Here is a 23,492-nt window from a genome sequence, read left to right as displayed (position 1 = left end):
CCGAAAAGTGAGTCCCACCAGTTATGGCTTGCATCTTGTTTTACTCTTTGCAAGATTCTGCTGATTTCTTGTGTGTCATAATGGACGGTGATTAAGGTCTTTTCCCCATTTCTTTGGATTTCTCTCAAAATCTCCATTAGGTCCTGATGTTTCACTAATTGCTTTACTAACGTTAGGTCCATCCCAATAGGTGTGGGTAGCAATTTATGGTAAATGGTGTAGTTGGACCTTATTAATTGATGAGATACAACTGGTGCTAAATACGAAGTCACACCCAACAATTTTGGCAAAATTACAAATACAAAAATTAGACTGATTCATGGCAGTTACATTAATAACATTGTCATCTATTATCATAGAAGTGCAGATAGTTCTTAAGCATACACAGCCTTGACCAATATATACAAGTACAGTTTTTGGTGAAGTGTCTGGGTGGATCTCAAAGTGACAAATGCCTTGTTCTGCATCAAGACATATGTCTCTGGCATCAAGTGTATTACTTTCACAGATAAATCCTTGTTGTTCCCGTGTGATGCAAGATTCTAAATTCACTGTTTGCCATTTTTCTCCTACCATCTGAGCCCATACTCTATGTTCAGAGGGGTAAAAAACTGTCCCTTTATGGTTTAGTCCCAATGCGACAATAGGATGAATTACATCAACTGTGGCATTCTGTATCGTAAGCACGAAGGCAGTAGCTATGTTAGTCATTGGGTCATAGGTGAAATTTACCAAGGTCCACCAGGATTGGAGCTTTCTTTCTAATTTAGTAGCATTGTTCCAAACAGCCTCTCGGATTTCAATAGGAAATACACCTTCATTACCTTCTCTTATGATTAAGGAAGCTGTGGACTGCATCCATAATTGAGCTTGTATGCAGCTAAGGGCTAATGAGACGTTGTCTTGAGCTGTGCCAAGTGTGTTTAATATCAGTTCGTGGTCCAGGTTGCTGAGTTTTGCTAGGTCTGGGAGTATTTTTGAGACTTGCCACTGGCTGTTTCCTAATGCTAAGAGGGAGGATTGTAGGGGCTGTTTTAATTTGGTCAGATCACTGGTCGCTGTGGCCAGTTTGTTCATCAGTATCTCTGAATCAATCCCATTTATGACTCCCAGTCCTGTTCCCAGCATGCCAGTCAGGTCTCTCCGCATTCTGCCTTTGAGGGGTGTTTTCTTCTGCAGCCAGGCTGTCCATCCTTCAAGGGATGTTTGAATTAAAGGGGAGCAGGCTGGTTGGATTTCAGAAATGTTAATTTGCATTAGTAGTTCTACACACTTAAGAGACCATTCTGGATTAAACAGCAGTAATTGCTGGCCTGTGTTCCTCACTACATAAGGGCCAATCTCATAAACTTTTGGCTCAGACTTAAGTAATGTGACCTGGGTTTGGATCTGATCGTCAGAGTGGGTAGTAGGCCTAGCCATGGCATTTATCTGGAATTTGAATGAGAGTCCATTGCTGTCTTGGCCCCAAAGACAAACCACTTCCACAGTCTGTACTAGTGTAAAATTATACCAACAATCTGCTTCACTTGAATAACTACAGATCTCACGGTGTTTGTCTGTAGGAGTAGTTGAGACACTGATTTGGGTTGCTTTTCTATGAGTAGTCCTGTTAACCATTCGGCACCCTATCTTGATTTTTTCTCCTACAGTCCCTTGGAGCTGCCAAGTTCTTTGTTTTTCCCATTCTTGCTTTGTGTACACTTGGTTTCCATGCATGACTACAGTCAACAGGTTTAAATCTTTTATATCAGAATATCTCCCCATGAGTCCAGTAACCCGCATAAAGGCTTGGGACCATATGTCCTCTCTCTTATGAATAACTTCCCAGCTGGAGGTTACAATTATAACTGTGAGAAAAACAATTTTCTGGGTTATACTTGCGTGCCACCCTGACATTTTCATTTTGTTCGGGTGAACTTCAATTTCAGTTCATCATCCCCAGGGGTCACTTTCCAAGGGGCCTTGGGAGCCTTCTTTACTCGGGTGTGGTGAATCCAGGCACTCTGTTCTCTGATCTTAATCGCGGTGTAAGTGGTGAGAAGCACCTGGAATGGTCCTTCCCACTGTGGTTCCAGAGTTTTTTCTGTAAGAGACTTAACATATACATAATCTCCAGGCTGAATGTCATGTACAGGACCGTCCAAACCTCGACTTCGAGTTCCAGCCACATGTTTTCCAATTTCTCTAAGCTGTTTATCTAAGGCAATCATGTAGGTGGTTAGCGTCTCCTCCCCTATTTGGGTAGATATGCCTTTCTGTACCCCATATGGTCTCCCATAGAGTATTTCAAAGGGACTTAACTTTTCCTTAATTCTGGGCTTGGTCCGAATTCGTAACAACGCAAGTGGAAGAGATTGGGGCCAGGGTAGGTTAGCTTCTTGCCCTAATCTCACAATTTGCTGTTTAATCAAATGATTCATTTTCTCTACTTGGCCACTTGACTGGGGATGGTATGGAGTGTGGAGTTCCCAGTCTATGCCTAAATGTCGGCTGGTTTGTTGTACCACCCTTGAAATAAAATGTGGTCCCCTATCTGAGGACATTGTGGCTGGAACTCCGAAGCGCGGTATTATTTCTTGTAGTAACGCCTTGGTTGCTTCTCAAGCCTTAGCGGTCCTGGTAGGAAAAGCTTCTGGCCATCCTGAAAAAGTATCTGTTAGCACTAATAAATATCGGTACCCCCCTTTTCTTGGAAGTTCTGTGAAATCAATTTTCCACTGCTGTCCAGGCCCATGGCCTCTCCCAATCTGGCCCATTTTTGGTTTGGGGGTGTTTCTGGGGTTAGTCTGGAGGCAAAGGTTGCACTGTCGAGTTACTTGCACAACAGTTTCGTACAAGTTTCTAGCGATAATTTTCCCAATTAAGTAGTTATATAAGGCATTTGTTCCCCAGTGTTTTCTGGTGTTCCTCTCTAACTACGGCCCATAGCAAATGAGAGGGAATAACTACTTTTGCTTCTGCATTGATAGCCCATCCCTCTTGGTTAAATGTTCCCCTTTCACCTTTAATCAATTTCTTGTCTTTTTTATTATATGTTGGCTTACCCTCTAGGGAAAGTTGTCCATCTGGGATCAAGGCTCCAGTTATTGTTACCTCACCTTTTGCTGCCTCTTTTGCCTCTCTGTCCGCCAGTTCATTTCCTTCTTCTAATTCTGAGCTCACCTTTTGATGCGCCCTTATGTGCATGATTGCTACCTTCTCAGGTAGCTGGACTGCTTCTAACAGCTGCATTATTTCTTGTGCATGTTTGATGTTCTTTCCCTGCGAATTTAACAGTCCTCTTTCTTTCCAAATGGCCCCGTGTGCGTGCACAACTCCAAAGGCATACCTTGAGTCGGTATAGATGTTTATTTTCTTTCCTTTTGCCATCTCTAAGGCACGGGTTAGGGCGATTATTTCAGCCTTCTGCGCAGAGGTGTTTGTTGGCAGGGCTCCAGATTCTATCACCTCACGGCAGGTGGTAACTGCATACCCAGCATGCCGCTTTCCACTGATGATGTAGCTGCTTCCATCAGTAAACCAGGTCTCTGTGTTGTCTAAAGGGGTATCCTTTAGATCCGGGCGGCTGGAGTAGGTAGCTTCAATAGTCTCCAGGCAATCATGGCGTACCGGTTCCCCTTGATTTCCACTGAGAAAGGAAGCTGGGTTGACAATGTTAGTTACCACTATTTCTACATCATCTTGTTCTACCATGATAGCTTGATATTTCAGGAACCGTTGTGGGGAGAGCCAGTGCCCACCTTTCACTTCCAGCACCGCGGACACCGTGTGGGACACCAGCACAGTCGTTCTCTGGCCCAAGGTGAATTTGCGTGCTTCCTGGATGTTTAGCATGACTGCTGCAACAGCTCTGAGGCACTCAGGCCATCCTTTGGCTGCTGCATCTAGCTGCTTAGAGAAATAGGCAACTGCCCGTCGGTATGGGCCCAGGTCCTGTGCTAGTATTCCCAGGGCGATCCCTTGCTTCTCACGGGAAAATAGAAAGAATGGCTTACTCACGTCTGGAAGTCCTAGAGCTGGAGCTGACATGAGGGCATTCTTCAGCTGGCTGAAGGCCCGCGTGGCCTCCTTTGTCCACTGGAGATCTCTGCTTTCTTTTGTAATGAGTTCAAATAGTGGTTTCACGAGCAGCCCGTAATTGTAAATCCACAGTCTGCACCACCCTGTCATCCCCAGAAAAGTCCGTAACTCTTTCAGTGTCTGGGGTTTCGGGGTTTGGCATATCGCTTCTTTGCGATCTTGCCCCAAAGTTCGTTGCCCAGCACTGACTTCATAGCCCAGATAGATCACTTTTTGTTTCACCACCTGAGCCGTTTTTCTTGGATACCCTGTACTCTTGGAGTCCCAGGAAGTTTAAGAGGCTTACCGTCCAGGCTGTGCAAGCTTCCTCTGTTCGGGTAGCTATTAGGAGATCATCCACGTACTGCAATAGCTTCCCTTCTCCTGGTGGGGCTTCCCAGGACTCTATGTCTTTTGTGAGCTGTTCTCCAAACAGGGTGGGGCTGTTCTTAAATCCCTGAGGCAACACCGTCCATGTGAGCTGGGTTTTGCGCCCACTCTTAGGGCTTTCCCATTCGAATGCAAAAATTTTCTGGCTGGCTTCATGGAGAGGGAGGCCAAAGAAGGCATCCTTTAGATCTAAAACGGTAAACCAAGTTAGCTCTGGTGTTAACATGTTAGCAGAGTGTAAGGGTTTGCCACCACAGGATAGAGGTCCTCAGTTATCTTGTTAACAGCCCGTAAATCCTGTACCACCCGGTAAGACCCATCAGGTTTACGGACAGGCAAGATAGGAGTATTGAAATCAGACTGGCACTCTTTTAGTAATCCCAACTGCAAGAATTTTTCAATTATTGGGCCAATTCCTTCCCTGTCTTCCCTTTTAAGGGGGTACTGTTTAATTCTAACTGGTTGTCTCCCTTCTTTGAGTTTGATCTGTATTGGGGTTGTATTTTTGGCTCTTCCAGGTACATCTGTGGCCCAGACTCCTGGGAACACTTGCTCCATTATCTCTTCCCTGATTTCCTCTACAGGGTCTTTGGTTGTTAATATTAGGCTCAGTATTTCTACATACTGTTGGTCATTTACCTCCAGAATAACTTCCCCATTCCTAAAAATAATGGTTGCTTGTAATTGTTCTAATAAATCTCTTCCCAAGAGAGCCTTTGGAGAATTGGGTAAATATAAAAACTTGTGAATACCCCATTGTTTCCCAATTTTATATTTCAATGGTTTAAAAAAATAAGCTTTTTCAGATTGGCCAGTTGCTCCATGTACCACAATGTAGTCATCCCCCACAGGCATTAAAGCTTTATTTAAAACTGAATATGTTGCCCCTGTATCCACCAAAAATTCTATTTCTTTTTCCTTGTCCCCTAGCTTCATTATAACCAGTGGATCTGCTAGGGTGGAATCCCCCGGTCCTCTTCAATCTTCTTTCACGTGTGCAACCACCCTCCCCCTTCCTCGGTTTCCCTTGTTCTGGTGGTCTTCTTGTCTTCTTTCTGGGCACTCGTTTTTCCAATGACCAAACCTCCCACAAATCGCGCATTGGTCTCTACCTAGCCAGGGTGGGCCTTGTCTGGGAGGTCCTCGTCTGGGGGGTCCTTGTCTAAGCTTTTCTCTATTCCCTTCTTTTACTACTGCCACTAATTTCCTCATCCCTTGCTTGTAACCTTCTTCTCGATTACTGAATACCCTCCAAGCTGCATCCAATAGAGTTTCCAGGTTCCTCCCTTCTGGCCCCTGAAGTTTCTGCAATTTACGTCTGATATCTCCTGTGGATTGTCCTAGAAACAAAGATACTAGCTGTTGTACCCCTACCTTGGTCTCAGGATCCAGCAATGTGTTACGGCGCATTGCATCCCTCAGATGATCCAGGAATTCGGATGGTGACTCGGAAGGACCCTATCTTATTGCGTACAAAGCTGACCAGTTTAGGGTCTTGGGAATAGCCCTTTCCACCCCTTTTGCTATCCATTCTTGATAACCTTTTAATTTCTTTAATTCAGCTGTTCTATTCGGGTTCCAGTGTGGTTCCTGGAGTGGGAAGTAATCTTTTACATCTAACTGTTGTGTTTTGTAATAGTCCTCTGCCAAGTCTTGAGCTGTTTTCAAAACTAGCTGTCTTTCTGTCTCTGTTAGTCCACCCAATAATAATTGTATATCAGCCCAATCTGGATTATGCTGTTTAATTATAAGTCGCAAGCGCTCAGCAGTGCCTGCTGGATCACTTCGGTAATTTTTGGCAACGTTATACCATGCATCTAGGTCAGCAGTAGAGAAAGGTACTCTAATCAACATTGTATCCCCATCAGGTGCCACTGCCTCTCTCAGAGGTGCCATCAGTACCTGTTTCCTGGTTCGGGACGAGACAGGACTGCCTGGGGGAGAGGAGGTTGGTGTTGGTGCTCCTTCCAAGTCCGCATCCTCTTCCTGTCTCCTAAGGGGAGGCTTAAGCAAATCGGTTAATTCATCATCATCTTGTCCCTGAGCTGCTGCTTGATAGACTTTGTCTGACCTTGTGCATCTCTGGCCTACGCTGCATGACGAGCAGCATCGTTTGATTCTTCTTCGGCCCTTATTATTTTCTTTTTCCAGAGCTAACACCATGGGATCACTGGGGGGTTTGATTCCACAATCTCTCTGCCATTCAGGGTGTTTTCGGAGAGAAAAAAATGCGTCAGCGTCGGAAACTTCTTCCCATTTACCTTCCCGCCTCAGAAACAGCATTAACTGAAGCAAGGTATTATAATCTAAAGTTCCATTAGATGGCCATTTGGCTTCATTTTCTAATTTATACAGTGGCCACCACTGGGTACAATATTTTATAAGGATTCTTTTATTTTCTGTGCCTCCAGCTCCTACTATCTCCTTCCAATGTACCAGAATACAGCCCAGCGGGCTTGCTCTGGGGATTTCTTTACTTTGTCTGGTTCCCATACTGTGCCACCCCCTTCGGGTCACCTGTGTAGTGTATAAGTTACTCTTTATAAATTCTCTTGTGCCTTCTGCCAAGCCTGCTTTGCTGCTGCTTGAAATCCCCTCTTTCCACACTCTCTCTCAGTTCTTTCCCAATTTCTTCCCGAAATTCCTAAATCTCAGGTACCAAATGCGACTTCCCACACACAACCTTTAAAATCTCAGGCTCAAAATCAGCTTAATAGCACTGAGAACACAGGCTCTGCCGTCTGGCAGAAGAACAGTATCATCTCCTCGTACAAACTTTACACTGTATTAATACCCATGCAACCTGCCATCCTCCCGTTGAATAAAAGGTTCTGACACATCCACAAAAACAAGTTATTCCACGTACTCTTTCAAACTCTAAATTCTCTGCCACTAATCCTTCTGCAGAGGTTCTCCCAGCCACGATTCTAAATTCAACAAGCAAGCACTCCCCCAAACAAATGTCTCAGTATCACACTCTCAAACGACACACGGCAACACGCACGCTCCCGTTTTACAAACGAATAGGCGACCTAATACACACCTACACACATAAAAGCAGTCCGACAACAACCAATATCCACATAGACATATAAGCAACACAACATTCAAACTAGCTACTAGTAGCAAAAATGTTCGCAACACTCGCTTGTAACAGTTTCAGGGTCCCGCTTGTATTTTCCGACACGGTAACAAGTTTCGGTGGGACCCCCCTGGAATCACCCGATCCGCTCCCAGGATCGCTAGAGGCCGCCCTATCGGTCGGCGATTCCCCCTTGCCGGCTGCGGTAGCGGGTTGCTTGCAAGCCTCACCTTTACCCTCACAGGGACTGCGCTGAACGCGGGACGTCTCCTCGCGGCTTACCAGCAGCCCTGGCCACGCGTACGACTTACAGGCACCCTAAATGCAAAACACACCGTTTATCCGCAGTTCCAGGTCGTTGTCTGTCCGCCGCAGTGAGCGAGCCGAGGGGCGGAGATCCTCCAGGAAAGCCCTGGGGCACGCCTAGGATGTCCGCTCCTCAGCCCATCCTGCAGCCGGACAGAGTTTCTCCTGGCTGCTCGCCAAATGAAGAGCGGACAGAACTCCACTACTAAAGAAGTAGTAAAGTAGGTACGTTTATTTCCAGCTGGGACGCACGGGGGATCACTCCTCCAAAGCCATGCGTGCCGACAGCTGCATTCAGCTCGGTATTTACCGGGTTACAAGTTCCATATTCATTAAGTTTCGCAACACGCCTATACATATTCATCACCTAGCCCCGCCCAGCCTCGCTTCGTATTATAATGAACCCAAAAGTCATTTACATCCGCGTTGCGCTTGCGCAGTGTGGTTTGGTGTTTTCTTGGTAGGGGTCTCCGGGGGTCTTTTGGAGGAAGGCTGACGCTCTTCCTCGTCCTGAACTTTTCACCTTTCTCCCCCGCGCATGCTCTTTTGTATCACTGGCCTTTGAGACTGGTTTGAGCTAGTTTGCAGGATGTCTGTCTGAGACCCCCCTGGTTTTATCAGAGTTCTCTTATCTTTTCTTCCTGCCCTGGTATGCTGACCAAGCTGGATGCATTGTTCCTGACAAACTAAGTCTCCTGCTTCCCATCCCCCTGATTCACAGGTAATGAGCAGGGAGAGGGCAAGGGGAGTGCAGAGACACTCCGGGGAATAACCACGCTGCTGCTGTCCCCTCACGTGGCTTCCAGCCGTTCTGGAACAACTCTGCGGCTAAAACTGGCTGGGTTCTGTAAAAACAGGGAACATGCAAAATAAAGTTACTCTATGTATATGTACACACACACATTAGTAATAATTTATAAAATTATATATAAAAGTCATACATTCATAGATTAAAATTCATATTAAAAAATGTATAAATATATAAACGCATAAGTGTAGAATTATAAATATCACTATATCCATATATATGGAGATAATAAGTGGATTAGTCGCTATGGATGTATTATGGGTGTAATTTAATAGTAGACATGTAATAGGAAGAATTTCTTCCCGATATCCTAGGTATGTTTTTTATATATATAAATAGATACCAGTTATTATAGGTATCTTATGGGTATAATATATCTATATATGGATATGATAACGTATTTTCTATATAATTTATATATATATATATATAATGTATAAATACATCTAAAATCATAATATCGATATATGGATACATTATTAAATATAATATCAGTAGAGGATGCAATATATCCATAGTATACAGATTATTGATACATTAATGATATATGACTTACGGAGATCCATAATGTATAGCTATGGACATAAACATGTCCATGTAGGATATAAGGGATATAATTTATATGGTTGATGATCATATCCACATAGCACGTGATTATAAACCGGGTATATAGGATAAAGAGGCTAAACCAGGTATAATAACGGGCACATAAAGGATAGAACGGGTGTAATTTATACGATTTATAACCACACCCATGTTACGATCCGCCCCGTGCCCTCAGGGCCCCAGGGGCTGCCTCCCCGCGCTGCCTGTCGCGACTGCCGGACGCCGACCGGCGCCAGGACGGCTGAGGGCTGAGGTCGGTGTTTATTTATGACAACGCTCATTACGTTGTATTTTTTATTTGCCGTGCCGGCGGCGGGCGGCCCGGCGCGGGGCTGGGCGGCCGCGCCCCGCCAGGACCCGCGGGCGGCGGGCAGAGCGCAGGGGCGGCGGCGGCGGCGGGAGCAGGTCAGGGCCCTGCGGAGCCGCGCTCGCTGCTCCCCCCTCTCGTCCACGTGGGCCCGTCCGCCGCCTTCGGCCGCGAACGGGCGGGCGGAACCATCCGCGTCAGGGAAAGGGGAGCTCGCCGCGCTCGGGACTCCCCCGGTAGGGAATGGGCCAGCCCGCGTGCCCGTTGTGAGCTGGCGGGAAGAGGCGGTACCATCCCCGCGGGCGGGGGTGCGGACGGAGGGCACGGCGATAACGCACCTGTGCCATCAGCATCCTTCCATCGAGGGACATATGTAACTATATATATTGTTATAGAATATATCCCTCTTTCCCTTAGGTTGTGTCTTGTTGTGTTCCTCGTGTCCTTGTCCCAGAGACCGGGGTTGGGGGGTCCCGTTTTCCTGACGAGGTGAGTTTTCGTTGGGATGTGATTATGAAACCTGAGGTTCTAGGGGGTTTTTAGGACTTCCTTGGCAGAGCTTTATCCTTAAAATTAAAATTAGGCTGTGCTGAAAACTGGCTCTGCAGATAACTTCAGTATTTCCCAGATAAAGGCACTGTGAAAGGGAGAACCGATGGAAATGTAGGGTAAAAATAAAATAACAGTAACACTAGTAGTAGTAGTAGTAGTAATAATAATAATAATAATAATTTCTATTGGAATTGATGAAGCTCATTTAGGAGTTCTGTTTTCAGCTGTGTATCATTAACATTTAACTTTGGCTTTTGCATCAACAGACATATGGTAAAATAAGCATTTTTATTTATTTTCTTATTGCAGAGAACCAGCAGGAATAATGGTAGTGGAATCTCAGGGTTTCCTTTTGTGTGTGTGTGTCACGTACCTGAGACATCAGGCTCATGTGACCATTTATAAAACTGACATAAATTTATTAGGGCAGATTCTAGTCGTGCTGTTGACTCCTCTGTTTGCTTTTTAAAAGTACAAGCGTGCTACGTGTTGCCTGTAACCAAACCAGCTGAACACAAAATTGTGGTCACTTGTAGGGTTGGCAGATCCTGGAATGGTTTGGATTGAAAGGGACCTTAAAGCCCATCCCGTTCCACCCCCTGCCATGGGCAGGGACACCATCCACTATCCCAGGCTGCTCCAAGCCTCATGCAGTCTGGCCTTGGACACTGCCAGGGATCCAGGGGCAGCCACAGCTGCTCTGGGCACCCTGTGCCAGGGCCTCCCCACCCTCACAGACAGCAATTCCTTCCCTGCCCTCTGGCACTGGGAAGCCATTCCTCCTTGTCCTGTCCCTCCATGCCTTGTTCCAAGTCCCTCTCCATCGTTCCTAACAGCTCCTTCAGGTACTGGCAGGCCACAGTTAGGTCACCCCAAATCTTTTCCAGGCTGAACAATCCAAATTCTCTCAGCCTTTTTAGATGGTTGGTGTCCAATGAACAGGAGAAAATCTTGCTGTATTGAAGCTGTATTGGACATTTTCTGAGAAACAGCTCCTTAGACTTGCTCGTGGAGCAAAATGCAGCACTTGTGGCACATGTGAGGGGAAGTGTTTGTTTCTGGAGACAGATCTTCAGCCAGGTGACTCAAACATCCCCTCTCTGTTCCTTCCCTGGTGCCTTCACCTTTCAAATGCTGGCTTTTATTTTGGGTTGAGTCTTGTAGACCCAGAAGAACTGCCAGGCTGTCCCCTTCGAGGTTGCTGGATATCTGTGAGCCCTGAGAGCTTCCAGGCTAAAAATCTTCAATTTCCTCAGTGTCACCACTGAGTAGCCTCAGAGTGGCTGTGGTGGGGGCTGGATCACCCCAGGTCTTGCTTACAAAAATAAAATCAACAATACCCACTTTGGCAGAGCATTTTGAGCTTTACAGCCAGACCACAGTGTCTTTATTTTCACTGTTGGTGTCACTTGCTGAAATATTCTTGCTGAGCCCTTGAGCCAGCAATCCCAGACCTAATGACCCTCTCCCCAACACCCTTGAGTCACTCAGAGAATTTTTTATTTGTTTGTTTTGATGCACTTAAAGAACAAACAGCACCTGATTTCCACAGACAGAGTCTTTGGGGGAAAAAACACCACCCCATTAATTACGTATTTTTCTTTTTTTTAAATGCTGCCTATTATCCCCCCATCTAGAGGGGCCCATTTCATACTGTGAGTGGTGCTTGGCACCTGCGAGGTGCTTTGGGAGCCCCTGGGTGTTGTCCCTGAGTCCCCTTTGCTTGTCCCAGGGCGCGATGTCGGCGCGGCGCGCGCTGAAGGCTGTGCTGGTGGATCTCAGTGGCACCCTCCACGTCGAGGACTCGGCCGTGCCGGGTGCGCAGGAGGCTCTCAAAAGGCAAGTTTCTCTCTTTTTTAGGTTTCCTCTGGGAGGTTGTGTCGGTGCTGTTTGCACAAAGGGGTTGGGTGAGCAGGCCTGGAGCAAACACGCTGCCAAATCCTTTAACCTGTGTTTATGCCAGGAGAACGCAGCGAAGAGTGCAGCTATTGGTGTCACCTGAGTTCTGCTGTTTTCCTCAGTGCCTCTTTCTGTGTTTTCTAAGCCTTTTCTAGACATAAAACCACCAATATTCAAAGTGTCTTCACTGGTTCACATGTGAGACAGCCGAAGTTGAGTTCGGGTAAATTACCTCAAAATCAGTTCAGCTGAGCTGGTCCTTGGGTCTTTGTTTAACTACAGGAGCCTGATCGTCTGTCAGGGCTTTTAGATCTGTGCTGAGATAAAACGGGATAACAGAAAAGCTTGGTCTAGTGGGCAAGGCAACCTCTGCAGAGTTCTCGTTTCCTTCAGACAAAGCTTTTCTTTGTTATTACTGTTTTCAAAGTTTCTTTCTGCTAGGTAAACAACCTTATTTTTTTTTTAGTTTGAGAAGCATTTGGTAATACAGCCCATCTTTTGTAGGAACTTTGGCACATTAATAAACAGGGCAGTTAACGCTTTCTCTTGTGGTGAAAGGGTGCCTAAAGAGACCAAGGCACAGCAAAGTGATTTATTCCAACCAAGTCAGTGGTGAAATAGGACACACAACCCCAGGAATATTTGTAGTGTTTTCCTGGAGAAGATACCTTGCAATGGACAAAGAAAAATCCCAAAGTGATAGATCATATTATCATGGTGTGAATGAAGGAGGACACCTTGAGATTCTGGGACACTAAAGATTAATCAGGATATAGGAGCAGAACTGAACTCTCTACTGGAGCTGTGTGGGCTGCTAAGGGGGTTTCATACAGCTGGACTGTTGCTCAGAGGAAAAGTTCACAGAGGGATTAGGAAGCTGCATTTTCCACAGGTAATGCTGTGGAAATGATTATATCCTAAAGATGTAAAATTGCAAGGAGTAAAAACTGCTGAAACATTGGGTTCTCACTCATTGCCCTTCCACTCACTGCACTGTGTTTCCTGCTGCAGGGACAGCTTGTGCCAGGTGAGAGTCAACGCTCTTGAAAATCCATATAATATCTGTGTGTTGTCACAGGTATGGAGGGCAGGTGTCAGAGAGCAGCCAGGTCTTTTAGCTCAGAGGTTTGAAAAAAATTATTATCCTGTGCTTTTACTGCCAATCCATGTCCCTGTCCTTCCTGAAAAGAAGCTGGAATGGTTGGCATGCAGCTTACTTAGGGAACAAATGGAGTGATGCCTATTTTAGGGTTACTGCATTCATAGATCCCTATTGAGGCCCATAGGGAAAAAGCATATTAATTTTTATTTTATTATCAACCAGGGGGCTTTTTTACCAGCTCATACCTGTGGAGGGTCAGTGTAAAACAAGAGATAAACAGGAGAAGGAAGTGGCAGGTGCAAGCAAGTCTCCAACTTTATTCTGATGTTCTCCACACAGTCCTGATGCCAGTGTTTGTTTCTATAGCAACAGAGAAAGTGATGGTGGGGGAATAATTAAAGGGAATGCTGTTGAAACTGTCACTTAAAATTATTTGATTGTTTGGTAGCATTTTCTGTCAGCACAGGGCAATAACGTGGTTTTATGTGGTACTGGTGTTCCTCAGGAAAGGGGGAAATGGCTGCAGAAGCTGATATAAAACCACCACCAAGGTAACACAGGCTCCTGGAGCATCCTGAACGAACCACAGCTGCTGGGAAACTTACCCAGCAGTGGAGTTCAGTATATTAATTCAGCAACAAGCTTCTTTTGTTTGCTTATGTTGATCCAGAAGGCGGGACTGGCCTTATTTATTGTGCATTTTGAATAAAAACACTTTTCAAATTAGTTATCGTAGATGTGCTTGCTGCTGCTGTGAAGAGGGAGTTGGAATCATGTTTTCCTCAGGAATCTTTGTGGTAGATGGGGGAGAGGAGGGAAGGATGACTTGCCTTGGTCGGGCAGGTGTAATTCTTGCTGTCTGTTCCACATCACAGAAGTTTTTGTGTGGTGCCAGTGTTCTGTGTGGTCACCTGCAGCCTTTAGGTCAGTTTTTAGCCCCAGAGAGAAGCACAGATGTGAGAACAGGAGGAGCCTGTGTCCAGTTTCCCCCTCTGTCCACGCCAGGCTGCGCAGTGCCCCGGTGACCGTCCGCTTTGTGACCAACACCACCAAGGAGAGCAAGAGGGACCTGCTGGAGAGGCTGACGGGGCTGGGGTTCGACATTGCGGAACACGAGATCTTCACCTCCCTGACAGCAGCCAGGAACCTCCTGGAGCAGCACCAGGTGCGGCCCCTGCTCCTGGTGGACGATAAGGCCCTGCCTGATTTCACAGGTGAGGTGCTCAGGAGACAACTAATTAGCGAACAACAGCTAATGAACAGCTGAGGAAACGTTGTGCTCTCGGTCACAGACAGACCGCTAGCCATGGTGGAGCCTGAAATGTGGAATTCTGCAGGGTCATAAAGGTCCTTCCTTCATTTTAAATCAAAGATCAAACAGCTTGAAGTTACATCTTCTTGACGAGCAGTGGAAATGGCAGCCAAGGCCTTCAAATAGTCAGGAATTCATGTAAAACTCAATACTTGCCACTAATTTCCAGTGTGAAAAAGGAAGTAATAGTTATCACCAGGTCACTGGAGCTTTACTGGACCTACCAGTGCTGATTTTTTTTTTTTATAGTAAAGATGTGTCAATTTGTGCAATTCCTGACTTCAGACAGAAATTTTACTCATAAAGAGCTGAAAAAACAGTGTATAGGCACACACAGCAGGCTGTTTCTCTCTTAATAGATTATTATTAAATGCAAAATCTCCAGGCTGTTATTGTTGCTTATCTTATATTGAACGTTTACATTTCACCCCACGAACTTGGATACTTTCACTGGTGACAGAAGGTTCATCATCACCCTGGCTCCTCTAAATTGTCATCCCTAAAGGCCTGGTTAAAACCTGCTTTGCTTTCAGATGCTCCCATTTCCCTCCCTCAGCAACAAGGGGAGTAGAAAATGATGTGTTCTCACTTGGACATTAAGAATAGCAAAGATACCCACGTTTTTAACATACTGAGAGTTGAAAACTGTGTATCATATACTCAAAATTTTTTATTGAAAGTCAAGGCAGCAGCAGTATGGGTGACCTGCCACTCGTCCCTGCCCCTTGCCTTACAAACTGAAATATTCTGGCTGCGTAATTTAAGAAGGTTCTAATCTTGCCAGGATCCAGGAATTTCCTGTTAAATTTTGGTGCCATAGTCTGGTCAAAAGTCTTCAGGGAGGTCAGTGTTCAGGAGAAAAGCCTCTGTGAGAGCAGTGGAACCTGATAATCTGTTCTGCCTAACATCGTATCCAGTGAAATGTGCCCCCAGCCACATTCTGTATTTGTGCTCTCAGGAAGGCTTTCCTGGGTGAGAAACAGCAGAGGCAGCAGCTCATTTGCTGAGAACATTTAAGTCAGCTTAATCTCTATGGTTTTGGGATCTTTTCATCAGTTTTGCAGGAGCTGCTGCTAATTTTGTAAGAGATGGCACAGACAGAGGTATCATGGGGGCACATCGGTGCATTATCTGTATTGCTTGGGTCTGGAGTGGGTTGTTTGTTTTGTTTTTGCTACAAGGGGCTTGGCTCACATTTCCTCAGTGCTGCTCTTGGAACATTTAAGTACAGTGGAGAGTGCTTTAAATTCCTGTTAATGGCTGCTATTGAGCTGTTCTTGGCTAACCTCTCTATTAAAGTTGGTCAGGGATGGATGAATGGAATCCTTCCCTGGTTAAAGGACTCAGATGCTTCTAGGTGGTGACACAAATGCACTGTGGCATCTTTGGGTGGATGCTTTGCTGGCTGAACCAGCTGAGGGATGTGCAGCAGGAGACCTCAGCCAGCAGAGCCAGCCAGGAGCTCTGGTTGTCCTGGGGAAGGTGGAGAGGGTGTGTTTGAACGTGGAACAAAATCCCCAGTGAGTGCAGGCTGCAGCTGATAACGTGTCATTAATAAAACCCTCCTGTTGGTGCTGCTCTGCTTCCACTCCTGGTTCTGTCCCAGGGTGGGACTGCAGTGGAGCTGTTCCCAAGGGCACTAATCCTCACTGTAAAAAGACCTTCCAGAAAAGCCCAGATTAATCTAGGGTAACAGCTTCTGGGCCATGCTGCAATATCATCTTTGTTGTCGGAATCAGACTGATGCGTGGAACAACAGAGTTTCCTGTGATTAGAGGGAATAGAAAAGCTGCATGGGATTCACTTGAATTCCTGCTTTACTGTCTTACAAAGCACAAAAATATATGTGGAAAGGGATTCTCAGTTGGGAAGCAGTCATTCAACGAAAAGAGGGATTTTTGTATCCTGCTGCATTTCAGTGGGAGCAGTGACAGAATCATTCCACAGCTGCTGTTAAGACTGTCCAGCTCCAGAGTCCTGTTCACACTGGAGGATGGAACAGTCTGGATAGACCAGAAGCTTCTCCACAGATGCTTTCTTAATCTATAAAAGACACAAAAGCAGTCTCTGTGACATGTCTGTGTTGGAAAATGCTCGTTTTTGACTGAAACTGACTAAATGCACTTTGCTGACTGTGTGCTGCTCAGTGTGAATTAAATCCTATTTGCTCAGAGTCTTGTTCTGTTTTCCCAGGGATTGGCACGGATAACCCCAATGCAGTGGTGGTGGGACTGGCTCCTGAGCACTTCCACTACGAGATGATGAACAGAGCCTTTCGGTAAGGCAGCCCCTGGCAGGGGTTGAGTGGGGGCTGGCTTGTGCTGGGCTCTCTCCTCTTTCTGGGAAGGAAAAGGTGGTAGGAATGTCACACATTACGCAGTGTATGAGGCAGCCACTAATCTTGATTGGATTTGGGTTCTTCACTATGAACTTCAGGCAGTCCCGACCTCATTTTTACAGCTTTCAGTCTAAGTAAACTGCAGAAGTACAGTCACAGCTGTCACTGAGGGGGAAAATTTAGCAGTGCATCCAGGGGAAATACACAAAAACAGGGATGTGGGGATGCATTCTCAAAATCACAGAATTATTTGGGTTGGAAAAGCCCTCCAAGACCTGATCCCCACCTTGTCACCAGCCCAGAGCACATCCAGGCCTTCCTTGGACACCTCCAGGGATGGAGACTCCAACACTTCCCTGGGAAACTCCTTTCAATGCCTGACCACCCTTTCCATGGAGAAACTCCTCCTCATGTTGAACCTGAACCTGCCCTGGCACAGCTTGAGGTCATTTCCTCTTCTCCAAGAGGAGAGGCAGATTCTGTGTTCAAAACCCAGCCTTCAGAGCCTGAGTGCTATAGGGAAGGAAATCCAGTATTTAGGGTGGATTTTTCCTTACCTACCTAATGCAGGATGTCCAGCAGTATCTTCTGAAGCATCTTTTGTTCAGGAGTGGCCAGCACAACCTGTTGGACCAGGTGGACTATGGAGCTGATCTCTACTGTTTTATTTCTAAAGCTTTTTTTGTCTCTACACTAAGGGGTAGATCAGATAAATTCCATCTGTGACCATCCATGAGCCAGGCTGCAACAGTGTATGCAGAGCCATGTGTCCTTCTCTCTGGTTCTGGCTTGACTCCACACTCTTGATTTTTACTTGAAAAGCCTTCAGCTTGAAGACACTGGCTGTGAGCCTTTTGCTAAGTGTAGCCCTGGTGATGTGTGTGATTAGCCCTTCCTCCTCTTGGCTCACAGGGTGTGGCTACCACACAGTTTTGCACCTTGAAATCTGATGAAAACCCTGATTTCAAACACCTTAGTCTGTCTTTATACCCATAACATTGGAAGAGGGAGTATCAATTACTGCCCACCGGTGTCTTGGGGGGGTTTCTTGGAGTAGGAGGCCGATGCTGTCCTCATCTGCTGCCAGTTCTGTGTTATAGCAACAGGTGTTGACCCAAACTGAGCCTGTCCGCCTTGTTAGTGCACCTTGCCAAAGGCATTGATTTTGGAGTTTTGATTTGGATCATGAGGGGATTCTTAATTTCACAACTGCATGTGCTTAACCTATTGAGTATCCCAGTGCTTGCATCATTTATTGACTGGTATTTCTGTCCTGAATATATTAGTTGGTGAATAATACCCATTGTTTGCTTCAGGCTGAAGACCAGGACACTTAAAAAAACCCAGGATGAGCTCTGTCTGATCTGTAACACCTCACTGATTTGTTCTGGGTGTTTCCCCCAGGCCTCTGTAGGGGATAAACTTTTGCTGGCATCGGTTCTGTTAGGCCCGATGGAAATACTGACCACTGGCACATTCTCTTCTTGTCAAGCCTCACCCTATTCCTTCTCCTTTATTACTCAGATAATTAGGTCACTTGGGATTTGCCTTGAAAATGGAGTTGCATCGGGATTGCAGAACTTTGAGGTGAATCTGATTAAATGCAGGTATCTGCAGTGCAGATTCCTGTGTCTGTGCTGGTGATCTGGGCTCTGGAGGGATAAGGGAGGCGCTTTACAGCATTTTTTACCCGATAGTGCTTAAAATAGGACAGTTGAACTGTGCCCTAGGAGTGCCTTTTCCTCTGCACTGACTGTGAGGAGCCCAGGCTGACTAATTACCTCGTAGGCAAGTATTCCATTGACACCCAACATTAACTTGGGTAAATCTAACCCAACACGAGTCCCAAAATGAGATACACAGAGTCTGGCCGTTCTCCAGGCACCACTTGAGATGACTGAGACTAAATTTCTCTTTCTGTATATGCGGGATTTTGATGCCACATTTAAAAGAATTCTCTCAGGTGAGATCTCTCCTGCAAACTGCTGAACATAGTGGTTGTGGTGATGCTGTCAGATTAATTTTTTCTGTGTCCTAGAGGCATCCTCCCATCGTGAACGTGTCTGGCTGCTCACAGAAGCACAACCCAGCTCTCTTCTTGTTCAGCTGGCTTTGGAATGCATTGATTCAATAGGAGTGTTTTGTGATAATTAAGTGAAATGAAATATCATTTATGTCCTGCTCAGAGCTTCCAGGCTGCTCTGCAGACATCCTCCAGGGAGAATCCAGCTCACCTCAGCCAGCCTCTTACAACAGGGGCAAAGCAAGACTTTGTTTCTTTTCTTAAAGGCTTTGGTTTGGTTTGGTTTGGTTTTGTTAACCAGGGGTTAAGGGGGAAATGAATCCTCCTTTCTGCTCTGAGAATAACAGCCAGTGTTTTACACTGTTGTGATAAAGATTGGAATGACCTGCATTACCTGGAGAAAGTGTAAAATCAGAGGGAAAAGCTTTGGCAGCCCAGATGCTGTCTGGAGGGCTCTTGTTGGGAGGGGAGGACAGCAATAATATTGCTGTGCTTGGTGGACCAGGAGCGTTCCTCTAGTGCAGCACCTACACAGCTTCCCTTTGCTGCAGGACAGGGGGATGCTGTGTCTGCTGTAAGGAAAATCTGCAGGGCACATAACAGAAATATGAGAATCAGAGATGAGGTGCAGGTTCTGTGGAAGCGAGCCCGCTCAAACTCCCACGGTCAACTGGGGAATTCAGAGGGACCGGAATGCATCAAATGGCTTTGTGGGGTTTTTTATGTTTTCTGTTACTGTAATTCCTTCAGTGCTAAAATACAAAGTTAAGGCCAAATGATTCATCCTCTACCTGTAAAAAATTCTTCCCTGTGAGGGTGGGGAGCCCCTGGCACAGGTTTCCCAGAGCAGCTGTGGCTGCCCTTGGATGTGTCCAAGGCCAGGCTGGACGGGGCTTGGAGCAACCTGGGACAGTGGAAGGTGTCCCTGCCCATGGCAGGGAGGGAGATGGGTTGAGCTTTAAGGTCTCTTCCAACCCAAACCATTCTGGGATTCTGTGAGGCCTTCAGCTGTAAATATAATTTCTTTAACATAATTTTTGTACTCTCTTCTTCATTCATTCTATAGGTTGATTTTGGACGGGGCACCTCTCATAGCGATCCATAAAGCCAGGTATTTCAAGAAGAAGGAGGGGCTGTGTCTGGGACCTGGACCTTTTGTGACAGGGCTGGAGTACGCGACGGACACCAAAGCCACCGTGGTGGGGAAGCCAGAGAAGACCTTCTTCCTGGAGGCTCTGCGGGGCACGGACTGTGCCCCCGAGGAGGCCGTCATGATCGGAGATGTATGTGGGCACAAAACCCCCCCTGCCCTCACCTGCCTGGCAGTGCAGTGCTGCCCTGCATGGTGTGCATGGCCTGCACAGCAGGGTTCCAAAGGATGGGACTGTCATTTCTAGAGAGAAAACAGAGCTGGGGAAGGGTCTGGAGCGCCAGGAGGGGGCTGAGGGGCTCAGGCTGGAGCAAAGGAGGCTCAGGGGGGACCTTGTGGCTCTGCAAAACTCCCTGACAGGAGGGGGCAGCTGGGGGGGGTCGGGCTCTGCCCTCAGGGAACAGGGACAGGAGGAGAGGAAATGGCCTCAAGCTGTGCCAGGGGAGGTTTAGATCGGATATTAGAGAAAAATTCTTAATGAAATAGGAGTTTGAGCACTGGCACAGGCTGCCCAGGGCAGTGTTGGAGTCCCCATGCCTGCAGGGGTTTAAAAGCTGTGTGGATGTGGTCCCTGGTGATATGGGCTAGTAGTGGCCTGGGCAGTACTGGGGGAATGGTTGGACTCCCATGATCTTAGATAGGCTTTCCAGCCTAAATGATTCCATGAAAGTTCACAGGATTTAGTGTGTGATCTATGGGGTTACCTCTCTTCAGTCGCTATTTGATCAGGCAGAGAGCACATAGAAAACCACTCCTGTGACAGTGTGACCAACGGGTAGCTGGAAGATCTGACTCTGTGTTGCTGCTTTTAAGTGATGTGGAAAGCAGAAAAGGTTATGGAAGTGTCTGTGCCTGCTAACCCACTGCTCTCCTGCTGTGTCCCAGGACTGCAGGGATGATGTTGGTGGTGCCCAGCAGGCAGGCATGCGTGGGATTTTGGTAAGGACAGGTAAGTATGCGATGGATCGGTCATTTCAGGAGACAGTGGTGCCTTCAGTGATCTCACCCTGTGCCCAAAAGTCAAGGTACACTCTGAGCCCTGGGGCCAGCCCTGGTGCTGTGTGACAGCCCTGGTGCTGTGTGACACTCCTTCCACATCCCTGCTGGGGTGATGCAGAGGCAGCCTGTCAAGCAGGACATTGTCACAACAGCTAGAGCACAGCACAGACCCCCAGATGATGGCAGGGTGACCAAAGTTGTAGCTGGGGACAGCTGCTCTTGTAGGTGTGAATTTTTGCTCTGACTCAAAAAATCCTGAGCAGTAATCACAGAGCAGAGAGAACTGTTACTGTCACACTTCAGATTGCCAAAATCAGTCACAGCAATGTAACCTCTGATTGTACAGGAGTTTGGTGACATTCCTCAGTAATTACACTGGTTGTTATAAATCTAGTTTTGATTTGCATAAAAGTGGAACCTGGAGGGATTGGCAGGTATTTTCAGTGTTGCTGATGGCCCCGTGGACTGGGTAAGGTCTCTTTGAGGTGGCAGCTGCTCATGCTCATGCAGCCGTGATATGCTGAAAATTGAGGGAAGTAATCCTCCTCCTCCTCAGAATAGTCTTTGGAGATGCACTCTTCATCAGGAACTGTAGTGATAGAACAGGGAGTATTTGGTTCAAAATCAAAGATGGGAAATTCAGGTTAGAGATTTTAGGAAGAAATTCTTTCTGTGAGGGTGGGGAGGCCCTGGCACAGGGTGCCCAGAGCAGCTGTGGCTGCCCCTGGATCCCTGGAAGTGTCCAAGGCCAGGCTGGACAGGGCTTGGAGCAGCCTGGGATAGTGGAAGGTGTTCCTGCCCATGGCAGGGGGTGGAACTGGATGAGCTTTAGGGTCTCTTCCAAACCAAACCATTCTGGGATTCTGTGATTCCAGGTATAAGTGAAAATGACATTTTAAGAACCTACAATGTGGACATTTGCCAGTACTGCAGAGTAAACCAGTGCAAGTAACACTAGTTTTGATCCAGAGCTGCCCCTGAAGGAATCTCCAGTAGGGCTCAGGGTTTGTTAGGGAAGCCTTGTGGGATGTTTGTTGCAGGAGAAGCCCAGATGGGCATTTTCCTGGTTGGTACTGCTGTAACAAGGCTGTAATTTTTAGGGGGAAAAAAGAAGGCTACTCAGAGGAGTTTGGTAAAGGGATCTTTGTGTTAATCTGTTACAGGTAAATATCGGCCAGCAGATGAAGACAAAATCAACCCAGCTCCCTACTTAACCTGTGAGAATTTCCCAGAGGCAGTGGAACATATCCTGAAGCAGATGCTGTGAGAAAGGGAACAGCCAGCTTGAAGAAACATCTGTTTCACACCATTTTCCTCATTCTTGCTTCAAAAATTAAGGTCCCAAGATCAATGCATGCGTGGCATCCATCAGAAACCTGCCCAGGCTGTCAGGGGCAGGGGATCTGTATGGGCCTGGCACAGTCACACACACGGTGTGGCAGTGTTTTTCTTATTTTCACTTTTCAAAGAATACCTGATGAAAAGCCCCGTCTGGAAAGTGTCACCTTCTGCAGAATCAGTTGAACTGAAAACATGCACTGAAAACATTCAAGTAAATAAAACTCAAACACCAAGAGAGCCTCAGTGGGCCTGTAGTGATTTCAGAGTGTCTCTGCTCTGCTCTGCTCTACCTTAAAGGTAGAGATTATCCACTTTTAGAAGTGACTCTTAAATGGAAATATCACCATTGCTTAATAATAACTACTGTGGCTGTCTTTCACTAGAGCAGATCCTGTTACTTGCTTTTCAAATTTTACATAAAATTAAAAACTGTCAGCATTTTACAGATGTTTTAATTAGATGCTGTTATTAAAAAGAATGATACAGAAACAAAACTCTGGTATTAAATGCCTTAGAGACTGTGACTTCTTAAAATTAGGCTTCAGCAGGGTCCTATTAATGCTACAGTTGCAAAATTCCACTGTTGTTGGGGATTTTTTTGTTTCTTTTTAATGTTATGGAAAAAATCCTTCACAAGCCATGGGGACAGATTCCAGTTTTTACAGTTGGTTAGCAGAGCTGTAAAAGGAAATTTAATTCTGTAGTGTGCAATGCTTTTCCTATGCACTACATCCCCCAATATGAACCAACTTTGTAATGATGGTAAATGGCTTTTCTGGTCCATTTGCAAACTGTAATAATCAAAGTCCTTTACAGTTGTTTTACAGTGCTCCTGTGTGTTAAATTATTAGGTTGTAATTATGCATTACTGGAGTATTAACCTTATTGAAAATACAGTTTTGTGTTAATGAGCCATGCTCGTTCCTGTTAAACAAAACCATGGTGATGAATGAATTCCTTGCATGTGACAGTGTCTCTGCAGCCTCACTTGGTGGGTGGTTGTGACGTTCAGATTCAGTCTCTGTCAGAAACACAATAGGCGGATGGAGGAGATTTTGCAGTAGAAACACAAGAATAAATCACAGAATCACAGAATCATTTAGGCTGGAAAAGTTGTCTAAGATCATGGAGTCCTACCATTCCCCCAGCACTGCCCAGGCCACCACTGCCCCATGTCCCCAGGTGCCACATCCACACGGCTTCTAAACCCCTTAA

At 46.2% G+C, this 23,492-nt stretch overlaps 1 protein-coding gene across 5 annotated transcripts; it reads left to right on the top strand.

Moving 5' to 3' along the window:
* Positions 1-9,488: 9,488 nt before the first annotated feature.
* HDHD2 (haloacid dehalogenase like hydrolase domain containing 2) lies at positions 9,489-23,375 on the top strand. Of its 5 annotated transcripts, none has more exons than XM_032097058.1 (8): positions 9,489-9,507; positions 9,979-10,050; positions 11,846-11,952; positions 14,120-14,328; positions 16,620-16,704; positions 19,854-20,070; positions 20,823-20,886; positions 22,100-23,375. In XM_032097058.1, the coding sequence occupies exons 3-8, from the start codon at positions 11,852-11,854 to the stop codon at positions 22,201-22,203; spliced, it is 780 nt and encodes a 259-aa protein (XP_031952949.1). In that variant the 5' UTR covers positions 9,489-9,507; positions 9,979-10,050; positions 11,846-11,851; the 3' UTR covers positions 22,204-23,375. The 5 variants fall into 5 exon arrangements, with proteins under 5 accessions (XP_031952949.1, XP_031952951.1, XP_031952950.1 ...); XM_032097060.1 differs by lacking the exon at positions 9,489-9,507 and adding an exon at positions 9,618-9,706; XM_032097059.1 differs by lacking the exon at positions 9,489-9,507 and adding an exon at positions 9,628-9,797.
* The last annotated feature ends 117 nt before the right edge of the window (positions 23,376-23,492 follow it).

Source organism: Corvus moneduloides, chromosome Z (assembly GCF_009650955.1).
Source record: "Corvus moneduloides isolate bCorMon1 chromosome Z, bCorMon1.pri, whole genome shotgun sequence".
NCBI lineage: Eukaryota > Metazoa > Chordata > Aves > Passeriformes > Corvidae > Corvus > Corvus moneduloides.
The sequence above is the reverse complement of the archived record's forward strand: the minus strand, read 5'-3'. Positions and strand labels throughout refer to the sequence as shown.